This window comes from Xiphophorus maculatus, chromosome 5 (assembly GCF_002775205.1).
Source record: "Xiphophorus maculatus strain JP 163 A chromosome 5, X_maculatus-5.0-male, whole genome shotgun sequence".
Lineage (NCBI taxonomy): Eukaryota > Metazoa > Chordata > Actinopteri > Cyprinodontiformes > Poeciliidae > Xiphophorus > Xiphophorus maculatus.
Genome location: NC_036447.1, coordinates 15,232,550 through 15,259,766, shown reverse-complemented (window position 1 = coordinate 15,259,766; position 27,217 = coordinate 15,232,550). Strand labels below are relative to the sequence as shown.

The 27,217-nt window shown below is 38.5% G+C and overlaps 2 protein-coding genes across 2 annotated transcripts; both read right to left on the bottom strand.

The window, feature by feature from the left end:
- Nucleotides 1-1,090: 1,090 nt before the first annotated feature.
- On the bottom strand, nt 1,091-13,053 carry LOC102231702 (tetraspanin-5). The gene is made up of 10 exons (XM_005807150.2): nt 12,631-13,053; nt 9,827-9,877; nt 7,055-7,201; nt 6,792-6,962; nt 6,538-6,663; nt 4,925-4,972; nt 3,799-3,915; nt 3,646-3,707; nt 2,822-2,867; nt 1,091-2,713 (listed from the first exon to the last, which is right to left on the bottom strand). Exons 1-9 carry the CDS (start codon nt 12,712-12,714, stop codon nt 2,855-2,857), a joined length of 819 nt encoding a protein of 272 aa, XP_005807207.1. The 5' UTR covers nt 12,715-13,053; the 3' UTR covers nt 1,091-2,713; nt 2,822-2,854.
- A 1,298-nt stretch (nt 13,054-14,351) lies between these two features.
- On the bottom strand, nt 14,352-25,581 carry acer2 (alkaline ceramidase 2). Its single transcript, XM_023334134.1, has 6 exons — nt 25,158-25,581; nt 24,751-24,865; nt 22,836-22,977; nt 22,062-22,199; nt 17,018-17,155; nt 14,352-16,336 (listed from the first exon to the last, which is right to left on the bottom strand). The coding sequence occupies exons 1-6, from the start codon at nt 25,269-25,271 to the stop codon at nt 16,150-16,152; spliced, it is 834 nt and encodes a 277-aa protein (XP_023189902.1). The 5' UTR covers nt 25,272-25,581; the 3' UTR covers nt 14,352-16,149.
- Between the last annotated feature and the right edge of the window lie 1,636 nt (nt 25,582-27,217).

Sequence of the window (27,217 nt, the reverse complement as noted above, 5' to 3'; positions counted from 1 at the left end):
TTGATGCCTTCAGTGTGAATCTACAATGTCAATAGTCATGAAAATAAAGGAAACTCATTGAATTAAAAGGTGTGTCCAAACTTTTGGTCTGTACTGTATATGTATTCAGCCCCCTTTAATCTGGCGCAGTCAGATGCCACCTAATCTAACTGTAAACACAGTCTATCTGTGTGTAATTTAATCTTAACTATAAATACAGATGTTTTCGGAAGGCCTCAGAGGTTTGTTAAGAGAGCATTAGTGAACAAACAGCCTCATGAAGACCAAAAGAACACAACAGACAATTCAGGGATAATGTTGTGGACACTTTTAAAGCAGAGTTGGTTATAAGACAATAGCCAAAAGCTTTGAACATCTCACAAAGTTATGGAGGAACTGAAATATGTGAATATCCCATATTTGGAGATGAACATTAACACTGTACAGTACATCTCCCTGAATGCTGGTGTTGGTGACAAAAGTTGGCAACATCATGCTATGGGGATGCTTTTCTTTAGGTCGTTTTTTTTTTCTTTGTGTTTGATGGTATTCTTTTGCTATGTGATATTCTGTTGTATTATGTTTAGATGTTTCCTGTACTGGTCGTTGTTGAAAATTAGAATTTGTTCTCAATCAACTTATCTGGTAAACTAAAGGTTAAATAGAACCAGAGCAACTATAAAAGGGTTGAAATCAAAGCATATTCATGTTATAATAAATGGCTGAAATCCAGACAACAAAGCCTGTCGTGAAACTCTGGCAAAACCTGAAAGTTTATGTCCATATATTCCCTCCATCTAAGGTGATGGAGAGGATCTGGAGCAATTTTGCAAAAATTAAAGGTATACAAAAATATCAGTAATTGTAAAGCTAGTAAAAATGATGTGTCCTTTTCTTCCACTGTACTACTTTATATTGCTGTGTGCAATCCAAATTTATCCCAGTTGGCTTGGCCTAATCTCATGCCATGTTTTGGTTTAGTTTTTAGGTATCCTGTTTTGCTCTTGGTATTGTTTTGGTCAAAAGGATTTAAAAACTGTTCTTTTCCAGCTTCCTGTCTGCATTCCCGTCCTCCTCACTAACACAAAATCTCAACAAAACTAAACCCAGAAAACGTACAAGGTGACATTTATTCAGATGCTTGCAAACATTTACATATTTTACAATGTAAAGTCACTGGGAATAGAAAATGCACCATCTTTCAAATGACATTTATGAAAGGAACCGTCTAACCCTTAAAGGGTAATAACTATTATTATGAGAAACATACATCAGAAATTTTATTTTTGTATTCAAGTCAAAATACAGAATTTTACAGCCAAAATTAAGAATCTTAGCAATTTTACTTCCGTCAACATCTTAGAGTTGAATGAGGAAGTATTTATTTGTTTTCCAAGAAGACGTTTGATATTTACAAGAACTAACATAGAAAACAAACAAAAAATAAAAACAGATTCTGAGCAGAGATCACAAATATGGCACTAGATGGTGAGAAATAATGTGATTAGCAAACACAGACAATCAGAAGCTTCTATTGAAAAGAAAAAAATCTATATTTTTAAAAACCATTTCTGGTTTATTAAAGTATCTACATGAAATCCAGTGAACTGAGGAAACAAATGTTTCGAAATGACAGTTTTGTCCCACAATGTTTCAGTTCAGCCCATTATGATGCAAATCATTTCAAAGCAGAGGGAAGATTTCCAATAAACCCGCTGCTGGAGCATGACAGGACTTTTTACATGCAAACACAGAAACAACTGTATCCCGGCACAGACTGATTTCAATATTCTCCTCAACCAAAACTGCTGGTGGAAAAGCTGGAGAGTTTTATGAGCCGGCTGTAAATCGCATCTACATGCTGTTAAAGGGGAGAAGGGAATCAGCATGCAGTTAATTATGGCACTTGAGAAATTACTTTAAAAACATCCGGCTGAAGCAGGCGATATCAAAGGAGCAGTAATAAGCCAACATCTCTATCACAATTAGCTTGATTTCATCAGTGGAAATAAGTGATTCGTAATAAAAATGAAAGAAAATAAAACTCACAAATGTCTCCAGTTGTTCTTTCCCAATTAAGAAAAGAGGAACAAAACCAAAACGCTGAAATTAACTTCATCACTGTTTCATGATGATTAAAGTGCTTCAAGCTGAATTTGGGTTACACACTGCATCCATGCATTTGGACCTTTTCTGTCACTATTGAGCTTTTTAAACTTTACGCTAATCGGTGACATGACGCTGTAATCCCACAGAAAACGCTTCGCTAAAGTCACAGTAGCTTAGAGCAGAGTCCATTAAACGCTGAGCAAAGTGCTGACCAGCCAAGTCAAGTGTAATGATTCAATAAACACTGTGAAATACTAAATCAAATACATTTGGGCAAGCCAGTGATCCATCAGAAGGCAAACGGCATGCGGTGCATTTCCAGAACTTCTTTCATCTTTGCGCACAATCCTTCCATGCAGCAGCTACAAGCTGCAGCTGTAAAAACTCATTTTTCAATCTCACTTTAGTTCCTTGTGCACAAATCACCTCCCTCCTCAGCTCCTCCATGCAATCTTTTTACTTTTAGAGCCGCTTGTATGGGGATGAATTAGACGGTTTATGGTGCTCTGCATCAGAGCTCTGAACAGATTTCAGAAATAGCATTTAAAACGATTCGTATCAGTTTGTAATTAACTATTTACATGAGACTGGTGGAATCTTGGCTGATGGTGTCCAAACTTCAGTCCTGCAGAGAAAAGACGAAACGAAAATGTCAGTCCAAACACGTAGGGCGGAAAGGGAAAAATGAAGCGAATACAATGAAAGCAGAGAGATTTAATCTCTCTGTGTTTACCTGATGCATCCCTCCTGCCACTGTGTGTAGGTCTTAGGTGAACAGACTGCACACAAACAGAAGCCAGAGTGAAAAGAACAATGCCTCCTTAGGTTTGCAAATAATAGAACAGCACAAAGTAATACATAATTACAAAGCTAAAAACCCTTCCTGATTTTTTCTTCTAAAACACATACATATAGACCTTATTTAATGCAGCACAAATGTTTGATTTTATTAATGTAAACATACAAATTTAAGACAGTGTGCTGTCTGGAGACAAACTCTTTCCAAGTGGCCTTACTGATCCTCTTTCTTCGTGGCATTTGTAGTTTTGTCAACGCAAAGTAAGTTAAGACCTGGTGAAAATCTGGTCCTGTTTAAGGCTGGCTAAGGTCTATAATTAAGAGGATTATTTTTTATGACTTTTTGAGACCTTGCACAAACCCAGTAAGTATGTTTGGTGTGAAACAGCTGGCCCGTTCTTTCATCCACTCTTCAAAATCGTGATGGGAAAGTCAAGAGAACGTGCCAATAAAGCATTCAAGACGTTTAAGCTGCGTGAATGAGAAGCATATGATGTACATGCCATGATCTGTGCCTAAATAAGTTAAAAACAGCTGGAGCTGTGACCAGCAAAGCTTGATGGGAAACAATGTTCATCGTGTCACCAAGAACAATGTGAAGGATGATAATATCACCAAAGTTGAGGTTAACTTTAAGGAATATTTTCTCCAAGGGTGCCAATAATTAAGGAGCGCTATGGAACAATTTGTCCAGGCAGCTCAGAGTCCTGCGGCTGAAACTCACATCCCACTTTTTTGTAATGAACTATTGTCACTTACCAGCTTTCTCTCACAGCTTCAATGTCGCTCACAAGATTCTGTGCCAAACAGATCCCAAATATCTAAGAACAGACACAAACAGACCAGATTAGGATGATATTAGAGACAGGAACACATCAGATGTAAGATGGGTTTTTTCACACACTTCCCCACCTGCAGTAATGCAATTCCGATGAAGATGCCCGCCACCACGGTCAGGTTGTCTTGAAGCCACCTCTCAAACTGTGGGACGCAGCCTTTGATGTAAATGAAGTTTCTCTGCTCTGAGTCCTAAGAAAACACACACATTCATAAGTTAAACCATGAATTATTTTTATTCTTATTTCATGCAGAAATACTGTTGGGTCTGCATGTTCTTTGGTAATCCTTAACGTCATGGTTACCTTTGATGGGAGCACATGGCTGTATTTTGATCTCTTGGTCTCCTTCTGAATGAAATCCCTCTAATATTCCCCACTTGTTAACAATAACTCAGCTCACTGTTTTCCTGTTCTGAGTCTTGTTAAAACTGCCCCACTGCAGCTCAAATGCAGGGCCAGGAAAGCAAACAGAGCCTTCTCCTTACATTTTGCTGCTATGGAGAACAGCCAAAGCTAATGACGGGGGGAGGGGGCGTGAGGCTCAATTTGCATTGCATTGCTGCCGTGTGAGTAATACCACACGCCGCCCTGAGTACTGATGGAGAGCCAGCTGCTTCATTTTGAAGACGGAGGAGTTTGGAAGCGAAATGAAAGAGGATTATTGTGACCAGGGTGGAGCTGCCGATGAGCTCACGCCGCCTGGGGCCAAAGAACTGAGAGCCGTTCACACTCTGCCCTTTACACTTTTATTGCCACAAGAGCTTTCTTTATGAATATCTCACTTTAGTTTCTACAGTTAAGAACAAAATTATAAGCTTGGAGGATTTAGATTTCAAATACATTTTCATTTGATCAAGAAGGTCTGATAGGAAATGAGAGAGGCGGCCACCAAAGACAATGAAACAAGTAAAAAGAGTATCATTTTGTTTTAAAATGTAATTACCTTTTTTAATTTCCTTTTAATAAAAAAATGGCCCATTAGACTTTTATACTCTTTGAAATAATCAGTGAAATACATATTTTTTGGCATTAGAGCAATGAAACCGTCCCTGTAATGGCTAACCGTGCTTCCACCTGATGGATGATGAGCTTTAGCTCCCTCCGCAGTTGTTTTTACCAGATTCACTCCCAAACCATAATATTACAGCCATGGACAATTTGGACTTGCCTGTAGTTCAGAGTTTGTGTTTACAACTCACCGACTTTGCACGGATGTCATATCCACACTGAGTGTTAATGACGTCCTCCTGTGAAAAAAGGAAATGGTTTACAATTTAATTGAATTAATCATACTGCTGCAATTTGAAAGGAAATAGAGAAAACAAATTGATTTCGGGAAAATGCACGTTTAAACGATTATTCTTATGAAATTTGGATTTATTATTATATAAAAAAGTGAGTCAATTCAGGTGGGGGGAAAAAAACACAAAAACAATAACTGTAAATATCCTTCTTTTAAAGTTTATAGGCATCCAATCAGTTGTTATTAAGCTCTCCAGCACTTATTTAGGCTGTTGTTAAAAGGATATCATTTGTGCTACCAATTTAAAGCTTTGATTATTAAAAAAAGAGAGAAACTTTAAAATGTTAAATTTACTTGCATATTTCTCTCCTTACAACTGATATGGATAAAAACTATTTGAGCTTTTCAGAAGTTTTTAACAGTTTCAAGTCAGTAAAATCCAAGCTTTTACACTCTAAAAATGTGAACGATGCAACCTACAGGTTATTCACAAAAAACATGACTTGGCCATAAGCATGTAACCTTAAATAGTTCATGGTATTAAAATGTCAATTTGAGACTATCCATTTAGAGGTAAAAATAAATAAGAATTACAACATGACTTATTCATTCAGACTTTAACATCTTGTGAACTCAAGTGTTGAATTATGTTTAGAATTGTGTTTTTATTAGCAAAGAAAGAAAATATTTTGATTGATATTTTTGCAAGCAATTTCTGTCAGCATTTTGAGAAGTTACAGTTCTGCCTTATAGTAATAGCACAAGACAGTAACTTCAAGGTGTGTTTTCTTGGGTCCAATACAGTTGTTAGTTGTAAGTAACAACTGTAATTCAGTGACCTGCAATTTTCCACATTGTTGCTAGTTGTCCCTGCATCCTTCAAACTCGCCTTCTGAATGATTTAACAACTTGTTTCCAGTGGAGCTAAAGCATGATCTGTAGTAGCCCTTTTCTTACCATCACAGTTTTATCAAAACCATTAGAACAAGCAAAGCTCATTTTAGCAAAATGTGACAGAAATATGAATCAAAACACATGTTTCAAATGCATAAATTATATCACTAAAAATGATTGAGTCTAGCCGTCAGTCCGAGTATCACTCCAGGAAACTTATTGCTGAATATGTCCATGATGCTTTTCTAAAGCACCGCCTTGCCGGGACAGCAGGTCCTGCAGCCGCTTTCATTAAAAAGAGTGCTTTGCTGCAATATTTTTGCTGTCAAGGCTGTGCTTACTGAGCAGCTGTAGGAGTGTGTTTTTCTGTCCAAATGAAAACAAACTAAAAAAAAAAAATCCTTGGTAAAGGTCTCCTCCCTTCTTCTTTCAGACTTTCCTGTATGCTGAGTCTGAGGGAAATAAACATTGATGCTTTAACTTCCTTTTGGAAGATCGCCATCACAGCTGACATCGTCAGGCAGCTTTCTGTCATCTGGAAAACTTTTACAACATGGTCTCCACTACTGACCATGTTTCCTACTTCATTTAAACTCTTAAGAGAAGAATCAACATACTGTGCTCATTGCTATGTGTTACTAGTGAGACTAAGGAATGCTTATAAAAAATACATACAGCTGGATCTTTGGTGCAACAGGAAAAGGGCACTCCACATTTCTCACGGCTCGGGTTGGAGTCGGTGCAGTTGAAGTAAATGTTCAAATTCCAGTCATCAGCTCCAAAAGCTCCACAGCACTCCCACTGCAAGATCAGAGAGATGTAAACAAAGCTTGAGATGAATGTCAAAAAGTCCCACATCGCTGATCAATACGGGGTCAAATAGTACCGGGGAGAAATCAGAGAAGGGATTGAAAAAAGCTAGTGCTCACATATTCCTGTGTGAAGTCAATCAGGTTTTGAAGATCAATGTCATCCCTGTAAGCTCGAATGTTGTTGTTAATGAAAAAGTTAAGCTGATTCTTTATCCAGTCCTTGAAAACGAAGGCCAAAACTCCTGCGGTCAGCTCCAGGAAGAAGATGATACCCAGGAACACTGAGAACTAAAATACAAAAACAGTCACCACTTTAACATCAAGATAAGCGGAAAGTAAAAGTGGAACGAAATCTCCGAACAAGCCTGGAGGCAACATACAAACTTGAGAAGAAATGAGTTCTCCCGGAGCGCTCCAATGCAGCCAGCGAAACCGAGGATGAACATCACACCCCCAACCACGAGAAAGAGCCACACCGGGTCAAAACCCCCCAGGTCAGTGATGGATGAGATGTTGGAGAGAACACCCTGGGGAGGAAGGACAACTTCATGAGCATTAGAGATTCACTGGAAGAGCAGCACCAGCCTCTCGTCCTGCAGAAGCATCAGGTGACGTCCACCCTGAGGAGGATCAACACCCACAAAGCTCCAGGACCGGACAAGGTGTCAGGCCAGACGCTGAAAACCTGCGCCGACCAGCTGGCAGGAGTGTTTCTGGACATTTTCAATCTGTCCCTGCAGCTCGCCATGGTTCCTGAGTGCCTCAAGTCTTCCACCATCATCCCTGTACCGAAGAAGAGGTCCATCACCAGCCTGAACGATTACCGGCCCGTCGCTCTGACCCCGGTGATCATGAAGTGCTTTGAGAGGATTCTTCTGAGGTACATCAGAGACTTCATCCCCGCAAACCTGGACAGCCTTCAGTTCGCCTACAGAGCGAACCGGTCAACAGAGGATGCTGTCTCCATCACTCTGCACACAGCCCTGACCCATCTGCAGCATCCCAACACCTACGTCAGGATGCTATTTGTAGACTTCAGCTCAGCATTTAATACCGTCATCCCAGACAAGCTGGTGCTGAAGCTACTCGAGGTGGGGCTGCCCGCTTCACTGTGCCACTGGATCAGAGACTTCCTCACCAACAGGCCTCAGGTGGTGAGAATAAGTGGCTCAACATCGTCCCCACTGGTCCTCAACACAGGCACGCCGCAGGGCTGTGTGCTCAGCCCAGCTCTCTTCACCCTGTTTACACACGACTGCGTGGCCATCCACCCCACCAACACAGTCGTGAAGTACGCGGACGACACAACAGTAGTGGGTCTCATTTCAGACAACAACGAGACCCACTACAGAGAGGAGATTCTGCAGCTCACTCAGTGGTGTTCAGCCAACAACTTGGTGCTGAACACAGGGAAGACCAAGGAGGTCATTGTGGATTACAGAAGGTCCAGGAGGACGGATCACACTCCCCTTCTCATAGATGGAGAAGTGGTGGAACGTGTGGACAACATCAAGTTCCTGGGCCTCCACATCACATCTGACCTCTCCTGGAACACAAACACCTCCCACCTGGTGTAGAAAGCACAACAAAGGCTCTTCTTCCTCAGGAAACTGAGACGGGCTGGACTTTCCTCACGGCTGCTCGTGAACTTTTACAGGGCGATGATCGAGAGCATCCTCTGCCTCAACATGAATGTGTGGTATGGTAGCTGCACAGCACTGGAGAGGAAACAACTGACACGGGTGGTGAGAACAGCACAAGGCATTGTGGGATGCCCCCTCCCAGACCTGGACTCCATTTACACAGACCGGGTCAAGAAGAGAGCTGGATCCATAGCCATGGATCCCAGCCACCCAGGCCACAGACTGTTTGTGCCGCTGCCATCAGGCAAACGGTACAGGAATATACGGACTACAACAAATAGACTGAGAAACAGTTTCTTCCCCACAGCCGTCAGAGCCATTACTCCCTGCCGTCCCCCCCTCCCACACATATCATAACCTCGCAGTCACACATACATACCCCCCACCCCCACACGGCCATATTGTTCTGCACTTTGCACTGTCACATTATCTGTACTTTGCCATAATTGGACCTGCTGCTACTTCTTTGGTGTGGTTGAGTGCCTTTAGTTAATTTAGTTGTATATATTGTTATTATTATTATTGTGTGTTTGCTTATTTATACTGTATATATTTGACCTTTTGCACGGGAGCTGCAATGGAAATTTCGTTGAATTCTGTTCAATGACAATAAATGCTATCTATCTATCTATCTATCTATCTATCTATCTATCTTTAGCTGTAATTTTGGCCTGTTTGAAGGCAACACTTTCTCCCAAACTTATAACATGTAACTTCCACTGAAGCAGAGGATCATGATCGTGAATGAGGAGATTATAGCAATAATATCTTTAAGGTTATGTGAAACAGTTTCAATAAAAAAAATGAAAAAACAAATTTATCAATTAGGCTAATAAAATTGCAAACTTACTATCAGATAAATTAGCTACTTAGAGATAAACAACGTTTAAATGTCTTTAGCAAACAGGAAACAAACCCAGCAAAGATGAGTTTGTTGTCCTTCTGTTAACCAAGTTTTTAGCTGACTACTCCAAAGGAATCAAGTTTTTTGGATTTAAAATACAATTGTTTGTCAGCATATGATATTTTTGGTGTTTTTCATAGATCCACGCAAGAAGGCAGAATTGTCACAGCCTGTAAGAAACAAAGTACCCACTGATTGAGTCCAATATTGGGTCTTTGCTAACTTAAAGTGGCAAATTCCTTCACATGACAACAATATGTTCTTTATGAACATGTACTAATAGTACATTCATAAATGTTCTTCGCATAAAGTGTGGAAATGGCTGAGCGCTCAGAGTCCCACTGTAACATTAGTACAGCACAATGAATCAGTCTGCAAAATGAATCGGATCAAATCCTCTCATTGTTCTTCAGGATGTCTCACAGGAAAACACGACATTCCTTCCTTACTCAGTAAGGCCACTTTTACATTCCACCCAGCCATTCAGATACAAGTGAGAAATTAAAGAAAAATAATCTCCTGATTATTTGCAGATGTTGCCAAGTGTGAAGACTTGTATGATTAGCTACTTCCACTTCTGCCTCCTAAATATGTAACACACCCACCTTTTCGCTCCAAGCCCACAAGCCGATGCCAAGGAAGGCTATTCCTAGGAACTGAAAGAGAGGGGAGACCGGAAAATAGAGGGGTTACTTAGTGTTGACTACAACATGTAGACATCACACAGGAGCACACGGAAAGAGAACACAGACAGACTTTTTCTGGCTGTGGTCCACGGCTACATATTTCCCATCCCAGTCTGCAGAATCAGCAGGAAGCTCCCACGTTAGGAAGCATCTTTAAACTGTTTTATGATGGGCGTTTAGGAAAGCTTCCTGCCTAGTGTGCAGAAATTCAAGGATTTGGATCCGAGAATTTTTTACCTGATTTGGTGTATTAAGATGTATCTCATGGTAATGTCATGTAATTAAGCATATTATCACATTAATGGCATTAAGTTTTAACATTGAGTGGTAATTATTGTCTACTACAATAGCAGTGGTCTCCTTCCTGGGCCTGTTGCCTCTTTTACCTGATTTCTGATAAGGCGAAGAAAGGATGGGTGATGGATGGATTATTTTCAATAACTTCAAGACATATTATGATTATTTATTGTTGAGGGCGATGATGACAGCCTGCTGATGGTGGTCATTTCTGTCGGTCTGCCCAAGGGAAGTTTTGGCTATAATGGAGCTTGCTACCATTTGTGAGTGAAAGTGTGTGTATGAATGAGTTAATTGTCTGAAAGTGCTTTGGAGTCCTCTGACTTTATAAAGTGCTGTAGAAATGCAGGCCATTTACCATATGTGGAGTTAATCACTGATAAGCTCCTTTGTTTACATTGTGTCTGGTTTTATGTTATCCAAGAGAGCCTAAATATACAGACGATGTTATCAACATGTCAAGCCAACATTAATTATCAAGGTTTTAAGGGTTTTTATAGGCCTTAGCATGATTTTTGTTTAGGTTCAAGAACATGGATGGTGATAATAATTGTGTGCCATCTTGGCCAGGTCTCCTCAAAAAAGAGATGCTAGCTGGAAGTGACTCTTTGTGTAAATTACATTTAAATCTTCCATCTAAACCACACTGTCCCAGGGCTTTACCTAGCTGCTATTTATCTGTTTTCTCAACATAAAGTTCTCCATATAGTAAGTCAAACAAACATATTTTTGCAAGTCTGTGTTTAAAAAACATTACAGCACTGCCCAATGTAGTATCTGAAATTAAGATGGACCGATGAGGCTTTTCCTGGCTGATACAGAATTTCGATTTTCATTTAGGTCTGACCTGGCTACTGATTTTTCAGATACCAATTTTATTTATTAAAATTATTATTATTTATTTAATTGCCACTTAGGTTTAATTAAGCATTTTTGAATTTGATTGAAAAAAATACTAAAAAATATAAAAGAGCAAAACCAAAGAGGAATACCCAGATGGTGGAGCATTATAAATTAGCAGCAGATTCCCAGATCAATTTAATGAAGAGTTTAGTCTAGATTCATTAATCCACCTCAAAATAAGTTCATTTGAAACAGTGTTATGTTGCCTGTTAGGAAAAAAAAAATTCTTTATACTTCAAAGTGAATATTTTTAGGGGATTTATGTTTCTTGGAGTGGGATTTGTAGTTAAATGTAAAGTCTGTTGGACACCTTTTGACCAATGTGTGAATTTAGGTCAACAAACGCTCTGGAAAAAGAAACGGGTCACATCTGCCTTAACACAATGTTAAGATAGGTCGAACAGTAAAAACATAGATATGATTTGCATTAAGCTGCATTTTATTGACTTATTTCTATCACTAAAAAATGGCATCACTGTTCTCTGTGAGCTTTAGAATCTCAGCCAATAAAACGGTAAATCAGGTGCCAGACCTGATCGCCTGATGCATGATACATAAAACATGGCTATTGCAATATTTCACAAACAGACTGTAAATTGTCTGTTTGCCTACTGTGAATTGTTGCAGTTGTATTCAGAATGACTACACCCCTAAACATACAGCCAAAATCACAATGCAAATGTTTATGTCTAAGAGCACATAGTACGTTAGAATGACCTACTCAAAGTCCAGACCTTAAATTCAATTGAGAATCTGTGGTTTATAAAACTTGTAAAACTGTTCACAGAGATTTCATCCACTCTGACTGAGCGTGAGCTGTTTTGCAAAGAAGATTGGTAAAAAAAATAAATATAATAAGCAGATGTGCATAGCTGGTAGAAATATCTCTCACAGATCTGCAGTTGTAACAGCTGCAGTAGGTCATCTCTTAGGCAAAAGACAAATGCAGGCCATATTTTTATCTTTAAGACAGCACACACTCAACAAATTCATATTTATGAAATAATTAGAAACAGTAATTACAGCTGGAAAACTGTCATATTTAAGTTTTTAGGAAAGCTTTGTACATAGACACTCGTTTGATAGAACCAAAGGTTTCATCTGAAGGGGAAATATTATCATTTTGAATCCAGTTCTCATCTCCCTTGTCAATAAATGCCCTTTCGGATCAACACACCTTAATAAAACCAGTATGATTTCAAACCTAACAGCACTGAGTAAGGTGGTGTTTAACCCGGGAGGCCCACGGCGAAGTGTTGCATGATGTGTTTGTTTTCCTTCGTGGGAGCTCCACGCTGCTGCACAGCACGACCAGAGGTGTTGACAGGTCGCACTTTTCCCTGCAAAAACATTATCATTGCGGCCGCAACCAAACAAAAGCGAAGGCGTGCTGATAGGTGACAAAGGGAGCAAGTGCGCGAGAATAAAAACCTGTTCTGTCCAACAGCTCGTCTGCACAATTCAGAGAGCCGCGAGAGACACAGTGCATTAGAGAGAGGGTCTGGGCAGCAAACGGGACTCACCCAGAATATGATGTTGAATCCGAAAATGAAATACTTGATGCAGCAGCTCACTTCCTGAGCTTTGAAATGCTTCCCTGACATCATCTGGACGGCGTCGGGTTCAGAGTCTCGTCCGCACCAATGGGAGGATTCGCATCGACGCTTCTCTGATGTTTGACAACAACCTGGTGGCTTGGGTGGAAACACCCTTTAATGTTTTCAATGGCTCCAAATTTCAGCGGCTCATTGGAAGCATCATTCTGCGTCTCCGCGGAGAAAAGGCGCAGATGGAGCTGCGGAGGGCGGTCGGTCAGTCTGTCGAGGGTCCAAACATACCCACTCAGGACACACAAAGAGGACAGCTTGAGTGAGTCCACTGTGAGAGCCTGGTTAGAGATGGTGGTCCCCCAGCTGACCCGTAGTTCAGACCAAAGACATAGCGGTTGTCATCTGAGGGGCATTTCTGAGAGCCAATCAGATTATGTTGGTGTTTTAGAGGGCGGGACTTCCTCTTGGGCCCACGGTCTAATGTGGGATATTATCATAAATATGTATTCATGTCTATAAATATTGTTCCCAAATGTCTTATTTTTGTAATATTTTGCTAATTTACTTGAACTACATAATAATAATACTAATATTAATAATAATAATATTAATAATAATATTAATCATCATCATAATTATATAATAGTAATAATTGTAGTAATAACAAAAATAATAGTAATTATTATTATTGCTGTTATTATTATTATTATTATTACTGCTACTACTACTAATAATAATAATAATAATAATAATAAACTTATCTGTATTAAGAATTATTATTATTGTTACTATTATTATTACTGCTAATAATAATAATAAACCTATCTGTATTAAGAATTATTATTATTGTTGTTATTATTACTGCTACTACTACTACTACTAATAATAATAATAATAACAGCTATTATTATTACAGATACTATGTTATCTGCATCACCAATAATTACATTATTATTAATATATATTATTGTACCCCTCCTGACCTCACTAGGGACAAAGGTGTTAGAAAATGCAATGGAATATATTATTGTATTATTATTGTTATTAATAATATTATAATTAGTAATAATAATATATATTATAATTATTGATAGTGACTCTTATTATTAATGTTGTTGTTGTTAATAAAAACATAACTTGGGTTATTACTTCAAGCTGTGACTTTATTTTTAACAAAGAACACATTGTCCTACAAAGACGGATTGTAACTTCAAACTGGAAATCATATGACTCAGTAAATCTTCTGGGAGTTTTCTTATAAAGTGGATCTGTGCTTTTTCTTTGACAGGAATACAGAATTTAGGTTCTTTATTCCATCTGAGCTCATCGTTTTCTGTTTTAGTGTTATACTTCGGTAAGCAACTTATTATTGTACCGTAATAGAAAGCGGATTCATTAAAACCTTTACAGTGTATGTTGTAAGAATCCTAAGGCTGTAATGATTCAGTGAATTTATATCAACAATAGTTGTAAGAGTTTCGAACACGTAGCAACGCCGCCGTCTAGTGGCAGCTTCTGTTATCTCATTTAACTGTCGTTAAGTAGAGAATAGAGTTGTTAACCTGATTTACAAAAGGTGTCAAAGGCTCGTCTCGGTTATAGGAAAATACACCACAATGTAACTTATTTACATTTACCATAATATTCAAACTTTATGAGTCAGCAGTTGGACAATAAAAACAAAAGTAGCCATGTTCAAAATTTGCTTTGTTTATTACAGAAAATATCAAAACTCTAATCTGCTACAAATATTTGTGTACAAAACAGGATAATTTATGAAAATAAATATTTCTGTGCAACTTATCTGTATTAAGAATGCAAGTGGAGAAACACTGAGATTCATACAGATTTGAGCCAATAACAATATTGTCAAGCATCACAATACAGAACGCATCATTTAAAGCCCTGCTTTCTTTACACTGGCTGCTTAATGTGATGCTGATTCGCTTCTTATGGCATGAGTGTTTTCACTTTCACTGCAAGACACAGTGAAGTCATCGCTTTCAGCCGCCTGTATTATTCAACGGGTTGTGCGTTACACTGCAGGTACTATTGGTATCTCTTCACATCATCAATCCTCCCTAAGGTTTCGCTAAAAAAGTCTAGCAGAACAAAAAGCAGAAACACTGTAAAATGGAAATAGAAACAGATTTAGGTTAACGACAAATAATTTTCTGAAAAAATATTGTCTCAGAATCATTTTTGTTTTGTTTTTGAAAATTATAACCCTTCATTGACCTTTTATGATTGCACAACTTATTTCGACATCTTTAGTTGCTCGAAATCTTTGCATGCAGTTCGAGCGGAAAAGTCAAACAGTGTGAGGCGTTGACATGTCAAACAAATATTTGAGAAGAAAAAACGTAAACATTTCTTATCCTTTGGGATTGGCATTTCATTTAGAAACATCAAAAATACATCCCTCTATTTCATACATTGGCAATTTTTCAAAAATGACTCCAACATAGTTTTGGTATAATGGAAAAAGTAAAAAAATATTAGACTTGGCTCATAGGCGCCAAAACAAACTTACAGAAACAATGCACATTCACTTGCAATTACTATTCCATTTTTTATATCTCAATATCTTGGCTGAAATGTCTTTGCATTATTTTATATTGCCTTAACCTTGAGGAGAAGCCACTAGATGAAATATCTAAATTTGAAATTAAGTATAATAAACCTGGTTAACTCTTAAATACTAACATTACAAGACAAATTTTTGAGGAAAATAGTTTATCAACCATGTTCTAATATCAAAATCTAACTCTTTATTTCTGTTTCTTGGCAATATGCTGTGTTCACCACAATTAAAGCTTACCTTATATACAAATAAAGGAAACACATCATGTTCTTTGGAAAATAACTGAGTATTACATTGATATTTTGCAAAATTACTATCAGGGTAGCATGCTTGAAGTAAGGAACACATCAGGTAAAAAGAGGCCTAAGGCTTGGTGTGAATTATGTTCTTGTTAGGAACCAGCTTATAATTTCAGAGTCTTCTGTGATTGGCTTGATTTTGTAATAGTTACAGGTGGTGAAATTATTGTTACTAAACCTGGCACCAGCGGGTTGCTATAGTAATAATCATCGAGGCAGCATAACGCTTAATACTGAGGTCTTCCAACATTTAGAACATCTACAGATAGATAACTGCAACACTATCACTCTGAGAAGGTTACACGATGTCTCATGCAAAGCCTGAGTATAGGTGTAGAACACTATAAAGGTTTGTTGGCTTTGATATGTTATATAAGGAGATACCCTGCATCATATTTCACAAACTAATGACATCAGAGTTGCATAAATCCCTGCTCTGTCGGGATTCAAAGAGGATTCCAGAGTAGAAAAAAGTTTATACTCTTTGACAAGTGCATCGTATCTTCCGGTCAAATCAAAAAGAACACGACGGGGGCGACACGACTCGCAGATGGCCTGCCATAACATGCTGGTGTTAAAAGTGTAGAGCTGAGACCTTCTAAGGCCACCTTAAGTCACCTTGATGGATGATTTCTTGTGGACGCAGAGCAACGAAACATATGGCACGCCGATAAAGGCCCACTTCTCGTTGGGCCAGAACATGATGACCGGCCCCTGCTCCGGCGCCTCGGTCGCCACATGGAAGTAGGCGAAGCAAACGCAGCCTAAGTAGGAGGCCAGACAGATGAGGATGTGCCTGTGGGAGCAGGAGCAGGAGCAGTATCAGTAAGACAATGCTAAGTGTAACAATGGATTTTTCTTTACAGTCTAACATTCTGACATTCTTAAAGAACCTTGCAAAGGCAACCAGGTCAATGTATTTTACTGTGATAAAGTACTGAGTACAAAACTCAATAGAAAACTGAGCTGAAAGAAAAATCGGTTTTAAACTTTTCTTTTTTATTTATTTGTTTTACAAGTTGAAATCTGAAATGTCTGGTGTATTGATGCTCCAAAATAAAATCCACTGCAAAATAAATTGCCTGTGGTATGTCTGTATGAGTTTTGAATAGAAGCGTATCGACAAACTGACTTTTTCTTCTTTGTATAACAACTCAAGTTTAGATTGGATGAAGACCATCTGTGAGCATACACTTTCACGTCTCACCACAAATTCTCAGTTGAATTTCAGTCTGCTGGAGGATGAACCTCCAAAAAGTCTCAAGTATTTTACAGCCTCTAATGTACTTTCTTGCCTGTTTTTAGCTACTTGCATCTTCTCATCAAAAAGGCAACCCCCCAGAGAATCACCAGGTTTTACAATTGGGAAGGTGTGTTCAGGGTGATCATTTAGTGCATTTAGTCTTTAAATTTTTGATTAACTTTGATTTTCCAAATAATAAACAGTATGAGTTCTCCGACTTGACTCTGAGCTCACCAAGCACAATGTAAATAGGGGAAGTTGACCGATGACCACATTTCGCAGAATATCCTGTCGCTGATCCAGCAGAGCAGAGCCAATGCCCACCAGATCCCAGAAATCAGCCCGAGCTTGAACACACGCGAGTTTTCACACCTGCAATGAGAGTGAGATGAGAAATGTGTGCAACGCTGAACACACACACAGGTATGTTTCACTCTCAGAGAATAAAAGCTTGTCCAAGAAAACCTGCACATCTAAAATAAAATGGCTAAAAACAACATCAATGGACAGCAATGGCCCAGTCAGTCACTTCAGAATTAATGCAGATACTTTTTCATACAACTACAGAGCAAGTCATTTTTCCATTGCAGTTTAATAATTACATCTAATGCAATAATTATCAGAGTCTGTCACTCTAAATGTTGATAATTATCTTGGTTTAATTTCTAACAAATCTATAAATGGTTTATCTGTGTGAAAAATTTAATTATGCATTTTGTAAAAATCTAGAGTTTCGGGTGCACTCACTTTCCATAAACCTTTCCATTTTGCTTCAATTGTTATAGAAATAACTAATAAGTAAGACATAAGTACATAAGCCACTACATGGTGGGATGTGTTGTGTGGGTTTTTTTAGCTTGAAGTTATATTTAATTTACTCTTACAGACCATATTATTTACATATTAAAACCATAGAGGATGCACTCTGGTATAACTGTGACTTCATGGTGAAGAAATATTTCACTGTGTGTCTAATAAGAAGGGTGTTTTTGTCTTAAATAGTCCCTGATGTTGCCACATGTGGGTGTTTAAGAGGGAAAGTTGTATGTAATCCCGACGTAAATAAACATCGCCTGACCTACAAAGATGTGCTAATCCAGAGTGCCACTGATAAGCTATTCTTAGTGTTGTCCTCCTTAGAAATCCTTGTGACACTGAGGCAGAGACATGGAGGCCTGACTGTGACAGAGCTGTTCTGATGACGCAGCAGTGCGGCAAAGACAGTGTTTCAGCTTCTCTTCTGGTGGAGTCGCACTGTTTCACTGGTGCCTTATTTGGTGCCATTGTTTCAAGGAGAGAGGAGTCAAAAAGCACTTGAAACATGGTTTCAGTTTTTAACCTTTGTTCACATTGAGGCTTATTGTGCGCACTGAAATAATTGCAGTGCTAGCTGTGAGTTTGGTTGAGTAGACCACAAGAGTTTTGTTGTTCTGGTAGAGCGTTTATGTCCATGTTTGTGTGTGTGGTGCTGGGGACGTTCTTAAGAGCTAATAGGTCCTTGTTTAACCAAAGCATTGTCCCATTTTCAGCACAAGATGCCTCTTGTTCTTAGTGCAAGAGGGAGGATCAGCTCCTCTAAATCTGAAGCCATAGTTCTCAACCAGAAATCACTTACTAGGTATTTTTGGTCAAGTTCCTTGTGCAAATATCTTAGTGCACTTAAAATAAGCCAAAGCTGACTTACAAGTAACTTTTCAACAAGACATAGTAGACTGTTTTTGTAAATAATTCCTCAGTATTGATGAAACAACTAAATGTATCATAGTCACTTGATTATGTTATAAAATGACCCTATTTGCCTTGAAAAGCAAATGTTTACAGTCACTGGTTCATAGGTCCCATCCCTGGCTAATGGTCGTCATGAATTGATCATGACTGAAGAAAAACATCCTGGATTCAAGCTGGAATGAAAAGGATCTTTGTAGTGGGAAAAGAGCTCCATCGCCTGGGACGGAGTTTGAAGAAGAGCTGCTACTCTCCCGCTTTGAAAGGAGTCAGCTGAGGTGGTTCGGGCATAAAGTGTGGCAAAAAGGAAAATCTATATTACTTGACTCTTTCTGCCTACATTTTTATGAAGGGAAAAATGTCAGCTGATCAGCCTTGCTGGTAAAGTGTCTCTATGTTATGTAACCGTTTCAGGGAAACAGGAAAGGCGCAACAGTGTCTCATTAGCAACAGGAACTGGTAGAATAAAAAGGGAAAAAGTCATTAAACCATCATTATAGCTCAGATATACACTAAATGTTTGTATTCCCATAGAAGAAAATTCTGACTTTTCTTAAAACTTTGCGCCCCTTGGCCTCTATAACTTAATGTACAGATTGTCCTCGGTTGGCTAACACCTCTTCCTGCCAACGAAAACTATCAGCAGGCTGCAGGATATCTGCTGTCCTCTCATGTTGCAGGAGAAACGAAGATAAAAAACGACAGAACTAGGAGTCCCATTTGGAGGAAGCATCGCTGAATGTGCTGGAGAATTTGAGAAAGAAAAAAACCTTATTTAGTGCAACTCTTTGGAGTTGTTTACCTAGTGGAAATATTTTCTATTAATGATGCTACAAATTGCATATTTAATGTCAAGAGCCCAACTGAAGCTATGTGAAGAACTTAGTTTGAGTGCTCTGATTCCAAACACCCAAAAACTATTCTTGTAATTCTTTTAAAGTCAGCAGAATTTAGGAGACAGAGAGAGAAAAGCAGAAACACTTGACCTGCTTTTATTGCTCTCCCATCCAAAGTCACAACTTTAAAGGTAATATCTAAATTACAACTTTCTTTACAGAACCTTTTGGAATGTTTAAAGAAAAACAAAATATTAATATTGAAAATAGCCAATGGCAACTGTTCACTTTATGATGTAGAATCTGTGGAGTCTGTTGTTTTTTTTTGTTTCAAAAGTACCATTAATCTTGGTAGAGTGTGTGGCATCATAAACTTTTTGAAATACCTGCAATTTTGCATTTCAAAGTCTGATGCATTCTGCTAGCGGACTGAATATGAGAGAACCCAGGATGATATAGAAACATCAATAGAGAAACTGTTGAAGATCTCTCTCTGTATGCTCCAACCTTATGAAATGTTACAGAAGACTAAGTGCTGTCTTACTGGCAACAGGGGTTCATACAAAGTATTCAATGCTAAGGTAGCAATTAGTGTACCAGAAATTATTTTGTTTGAAAATTGTTTTCCTAGTGGCTTTCATGCAGCGTAATCAGACAGGAAATGAGCAGTGAGAGAGCGAAAGAAATGCAGCAAAGGTCTCAAGGTTGGAAACTGAACCCCCCCCAATGGCCTTCACAAATGACACGCCCACTGCAGCTTAAATACTGCACCAAAAAAATCTTCCTATCATGATATATTTTCCATTCTTGAAGAATGCAGAGTAATGTAGACAAACTAAAAGTTGGATTTGTCTATAGTTTTAAATTTTAATGTAATATATTTTTTGTTATTTTTATTTTTTAGTGTGCAGTAAAACATATGTTTATTTTCAGGGGTTTTTTCATCATTTCTTCATCTTCTCTGATAGTGACAACACATTTCATGGCAAAACTCTGACTAGAACTTCTGCTTTTACACTTTCAGCTTAAATAAGCGCTATATTGTCCGTCTGAAAACACCGAGCACTTTGTTTTTTTGTGCAGCTGGAACTCCGTCAAAGGGGGGCCAAGAGTCACAGTGTAGAAAAGTCAAACAACAACAAAACAGTATGTTCTTTCTGAGGGCAGGAGTCCATCAGCCATGGCTACAGGAACTATGTCTGGTCTTGCAAAATAACAAGAGGCTTCGACAGATGACTGGTGCTGCAGTAATGTCAAGAATTAGCCAGAAATTAAACAATAGGTGACCTAATGTTTCAGGACTGATGCTTGGAAGTGTTGAGGGGAAAAGCACAACATGTAGATACTGAGACAGAGGAAATGCCTAGAGGCTCTCACACAGGCTCTCTCTTTGACACAAACAAGGAGTTTGTTGGAAATGTTTTCAGGGACATATGAGCATAAAAATAATCTATTAGTCGGGATAAGAAAACATGCCTTCAACATTAAAATTGCAAGAGATTGAAGATCAAATGTTATTGTGCTGTAGACGGTGAAGCCGTTAGGGTTTTCTTACTGTTCTGACCTCATCATGTTATTGCTACATACGGCACTGTGCCATAGTGATGAGTCGTCCTTTAAGTCTTGTTCCTAGATCCAAGAAGTCTTGATTAATGGTTCTTCTGGGTTTCAGGAGGTTTCACTCCTTCTCTTTAGGATTTTTTTCTCACTCATTTTCAGTCCAGCATTTGTCTATTTTTGAAGGAATTTTTTGTTTGTTTTAGCCATTTAACTTTTGATCCATAAATCATTAAGGCATAAAGAGACTCCTAAACCCAAGGAGTGTTGTGCCTCCTTCCACACCCACCTACTGTTATTTCATCCTAATGTATTTCCATTGTGTGCCATTAACCATTTGTATGCAAGTACGGTACTTAGATACTGCAAATAAATAAATTAGAAAAATGCTCAAATCTTGAAACTAATTTAAGTGTAATTTTTATTTTTTTTCATAAGATCTCAAATCTTATGAAATGTCACATGACCACATTTACTAAAAGGAAACAATGAGCAAATGATAGACAAATTCCTTAAAATTATTAGTTTCCGTTCTGCTTAAATACTGATTCAATAGTGACAGCAATAACAAAACAGTGAATGATTTATGACAGGAACAAAGGACTTCAACTAAAAATCTTGGGCAATAAATTTAGGAATAACAGGAACAACTCAAAAAATATTTTGCAGCTTGAATTTGAATGGCAAATTCCTAAACCGGCACACTCATAGCATGACTCACAAGTGTAGAGAAACAATGTAACAGACACAAAAACAAGTTAGAGTTGGAAATGAGTCAGCGATAGAAATGGCATAAACAAAACCAGTCATTTTCATTAAGACAGTGTTTCCCAACCCTGGACCTCAAGGCACACTGCCCTGCATGTTTTAGGTATTTCCTTGCTTCAGTCCAGCTGATTTCAATTGATGACTGATTAACAGGCGTTTGTTGAACTGCAATCAGTTGAATCAGGCACATTAAAGCAGAGAAACCTCTAAAACATGTAGGGCAGTGTGCCTTGAGGACCAGGGTTGAGAAACACTGCTTTAAGATATTATGTAGCATTTATTGCTCATACAAATTTTACTCTGTTTCTGATTTACTCATGCAGAGCAGAAGGTTCACGTTTTGTTGCATCGTGTTGTGTAATGCACGCTGGGATCAGATAATCTCTACTCACCTTTTAAGCTCAGTGATAAGCAGCGCTGTGCAGGGGATGCCCAGAGTCATGAGCGACAGCGAGTTGACCACAGGTTTAACAAAGGCCAGTCCGGTGGTGATCCCAGACAGGATGCCGATGACCATTTTAAACCTTAAACTACATAAAGAAGCAAAAAAAGCAACAAGAATATGAAAATCTCTGGATGGCAGCCTGATTGAACTGTTTATTCACTTGTAGTTTGTGTTGATAATGCATTCCTGTCTGTTAGTCCTTTATGAACAAAATAATTTCACTTGTATTAAGCAAATCCAGGTCATTTACTCTAGTTGTTCTATATTAAATTAGACCTTTTACTGTATTTACACATTGTGCTTTGCTGTCATTTCATTTTCTCTCCATGTGATTTTAGCCAACTCTTGTTCTTTTTTACCTGCATGAGGAAAAGAAAGACCACTAGATTCAAATAATTCACTTGGTTCAGCTGCCGATGAGCAATAAACAGAGGAAATGTTAAGCGACAGCCTGCAGCAGGAGAGCTGCCATCAAGTCTCTGTGACAATACAAGAAGTACAGACATGTGATGCTGCTTTTACTGGTGTCAGCTATCTTGGATGTGCCTATATTTAGATATAATGAGTCATAACAGTAAATGCATCATAAGAGAAGCCAATGACCCATAGTAAACTCCACTTCTGTCTCTTAAAAAAAGATAAATAAACCAATTAGCCTTTTCCTTACATCTCAAACCGTGTTTCTGCTTCCTATTGGTTTCAGTTGGAATGATCAACATACCGATTTCTCCTGAACATCTTTGGCAGGTATCTCTTTGGAAACCACATGGCGATGGCGCACATGAGGACCCAAAGAATGGCCAGTTCATCCAGCATTTGGCCGAGGAAGCTGAGTGTGGCATGAAAATACGTTGACCCAATGCCTGTGAGAAAGAAATTCGCAAAGATAAATAAATTCTCTAGTCTTGTACAAAGATTCTACCAAGGTATGGGTTAAGGATTAAAGAAAGGTTTTTAAAAGATTATATTTTCAAAACATACTCATCAATCTGCCCCTATGGTTTAAAGTCCTTGTAATAAGATACTAGAGAAAGACCCAGAATGACAGTAATGTCGCAATTCCCCTTCCCCACCTGTTGCTGCACACCTACTGTCAGCTGAATGAACACTCCTTAAGGCTTTATGCAGTATATATATATAAAAATTATAAGTGCCCTTATTATTTATTTTATATTATTTATAATACTAATAATAATACTACACACTGAAATAAAAAGAGTGACTAAAAAATCTTAAATTCTGCTTGCTATTAGCCTATGAATCTGCCCTGTTTCTGAAAAATGGAACCAAATGCCTCCTGGTCTCTTCTTTTTCCTTTAGCTGTAAGGCAAATTGTTTACAAATGAGCTGAAAAATGTAGTCTCTAAAACACTATAAATTATACAAAGTGGCTCTAATAAACTGCAGAAGAGGAGGGTTAAAAATAATGTAGTTGGAAGTATAAACATTTACAAATGTTTTTTTAATTGCACGTCTTGTTCTGAAAAGGAAATCAATATGATTAAAATATCAAGTTAGTAGATCATAGCTTCATTTTTAAGCAAATATTGTTAAAATGAATGTCTGATTTATAGATCACAGCAGTGAATGGAGCCGTTGTGTGTGAGTGGGGTGCCTTGTTCTCTCAGCGCTGTTTGAAAACACGCAGGTTGCATAGTCAGCAAAGATAACCAGAACCACCCAGCCCTCCCCTCACCAGTTCCTGAGAGGTGACCTCAGACTGTGAGAAAAAAAATCCCACAGAAACACTGAGTAGAATTGTTAATCATGTAGATTGCAGCAGTAATCACATCTAAAGTCACATTTCCTTTTGTCTTCATCTGTGTTAGTAGGTAGCAGGACCTCAGACCACTGGACAAAGATCAGTATGTTCATCAAGTGTTTTTTTTATAAATTTGTGCTGAACTCTGATCTTAATTGTTCATTTTTGAAAATTAACAATTATATCATGCCCCCAATTATTTTTTGTGAGCTTTATTCATTAAAAATATACATGAACACCAGAGTCAGTGAAAGTTCATTAAGGAAGTCAGGTTTATTATTAAAATGCTAAATTTCCAAGAAACATACTATCCACGCAGGCATTTCAAATTGTAATATAGCGTACATGGATATTGCAATTCAGTATTTTGTCCAGCTTACATTTTTAAATAATTGGATTTAAGAAGATCATCTAGAGAAACACACACACACCACCAGAACCAAACATAAAAGAGTGACTGAGTATCACGGCATAGTTTGTAGCACAGCTACATTATCAAGGCTTCCCTGCGTTTACAAAATGATTTTTGAGTAACAAAGAAGACAAGATTAATCAAGGAGCAGATGGTGGAAATGCCCCCACCCTGGGATGTGGGTTCTGATCTCAACTTGTATCCTGCCAGTCTGAGGTTACATCGGCACACAGAGGACACTGAGGCAGACTAAGCAGATAACTCTGCATATTCCAAAAGACTTTTCAGCAGCCTACCAGATAAGAATAACAGAGAAGAAGCTGCTTTTTTCCACCTGTGGTTTCTGTTTGTACCCACAAATAAAAGCTATTTGCTAATTTTCTTTTAAAAAAAAAAAAAAAAGCATTGAAGCTGACTGGGCTGCTCATCCTCACTATGAAGTAGAGGAGGTCATTAACTTACCGACCACCACCAGCAGAATCCAGATGAGGTAGATCCCGCTGTTGAAGTGCTGGGCATATTCACGGAACAGGAACATCAGTATAGGAGGCAAAACAAAGAACAAGATGTTGCTGATCTGAAATGAAATAACAACGCTTTGAGGAAACGACACCATGGCATCAAATCAACATGTTGCCCACTGGGTCCTTGAGCGCAGCTGAACTGGAGAGGAGAATATTTAAAGCAGATTAACTTTTGAAAAGTCTCCTTAACTCATAGGAGCCTTAATTATTGATAACACGGTGGTGTGTTGATGAAGTGTTAGAATGCAGTTTATGACAGAGCGAAACGAAAGCAGAGCAGCCCCGACTGTAAACAAAACTGCATTATGCAAAACGCTGTTTACTCGACAGAGACTTCATACCGACCGTGTTGTAAAATTCAGCGATGCTGGGGTAGATGAGGTAATTTCCTTCACACCAGTCGACATCGGAGCTGCCAGCCTGCAACTGGTCCCAGAAAATCGGGTTAACGTTGCTCATGTCTGGACTAGTCCTGTAGAGTGGACAGCAACGCTGTGCAGTCTGTGGTCCTCCAGCAGATTAGAGCAAAACAAAACAACAACCGGGGGAAAGTCAGTGGAATGAGCCAGCTCGGTGGCTACACGCTAGCAGTTTAAAGTCTGGATCCTGAGTCGGACTGTGGACAAGTGTTGATGTCGGGACTCGCTCCAGTGCTGCATTTTCACTCAGTCCTTCCTTCCACAAAGCCTCTTCTCTGCTCTTCGTGACGCTCTGCCCCGTCCTCTGACAGCTGCTCACTCTGGCCTCAAAGAGTGTTCACACTGTGCAAGAGGACTCACTCCGCCCTGCTTCCTTCTCCGCTAAAACCGGAAGTGTTTGGTGTTTTCTTAACACTTATGATTGAACAACAGCAAAAAAAAAAAAAAAAAAAAAAAAAAAACATAGAAAAGCATATGGTTTATTTAGTAAGTTGCTATCGTAATAACTTATAATTTATTAATTAATTATGGTTCGTCATTAATAAATTCAATCTTCCGCTACAGCTGTGAAACTGATCAATTTGTCATCCTTATGTAAAATCGCTTGTAAATTACGAAAGATGATTAAAGCTACTAGGAAAAAAAATCCTGTTTTATAATAATTCTGTCAATGGCCGAAATCCTCACCAGTACACCCCCCCCCCCCCCCCCCCCCCCCACACACACACACACACACACTCTCTCACTCTCTCTCTCTCTCTGTCTCTCTCTCTCTCTGAGTGTTATCGTGGCTGTTTAATGTTTAACTTTATCTCACATTTAATATCCAGGATATTTAACGTTGTCCCCGGTTTTTTTTATTTAATCAAGGATAGGCTAATGCTTAACGTTTTCCTTGATGTTTAACATTATTGCCAATGTTTAGCAGATGTTAAATTTCATCTCCAGAAAAGTTCCCTTTTACGTTAAACAGTGGAGATAAAGCAAATCATTCCAGATACAGTAAATATAGCAATAATGACAATTTAACCTTAAAAATCATAGACAATGTTAAGCACTGGAGATAAAAGAAATAATTGGGGACATAAACATCCTGGACAACTTTAAACATTGGAGAAAACATTTTTCCTGATGTTTAATATTGTCTCTTTTTCTGTCATCTCAAATGAATCTTCAAGTCGAACCTTCACATTCAAAGACAAACTCCCAGGATTTTCCGGTATTACTGTATTCATTTTTATTTCAACAGATTGTGAAAAAAATCCCTGTAAAGAAATCAAAATGGTCACATAATTCCTAGGAATGGAAGGGAACCAGGATGGATGGATGGATGATGGAGAGAGGGAACCAGGATGGATGGATGGATGATGGAGAGAGGGAACCAGGATGGATGGATGGATGATGGAGAGAGGGAACCAGGATGGATGAGAGAACCAGGTTACTTAAATAGGATCAGTGGTTGCATAAAACAACATAGTGATCAAATTGTGTATTGACATGCAAGACAACAGTTCAGTGTTAAGAACTTTCTGTCAGCGGTCAGCTATTATCCTGAAATATGTCGCAGCGTCGTGGCATCACAGTGCTTCCCATACATGTAGAGGAAAAAATCCTATAGCAGTCTCTTAGTCTATTGAACAATACAGAACATAGGCAAGCATAGAGCTTATTTATTATATTTTTATGCCATCATAAGCCACAAATAGTGTTAAAATGTACATTTTCTGTGTGTATAGGGAGTCAGACAATCCTCAGCTTGATTGTAGTATATCCATAATCGATCAACTGCTAGCTCCAGACGCCATTATATCTCCATTACATTTCTACAATGAAGAAAATAATGTCACATTACCAGTGATGTCAGTCTTACTGACATCACTGGTTGAGAGATATTGTGACCACTGATCCCAGTGGAGAGCCAAATGAAGAAAGTCTGAGCCCTTTCAAGCATTTCACATCCCCTTTTAAACATTTGCAACCATTTTA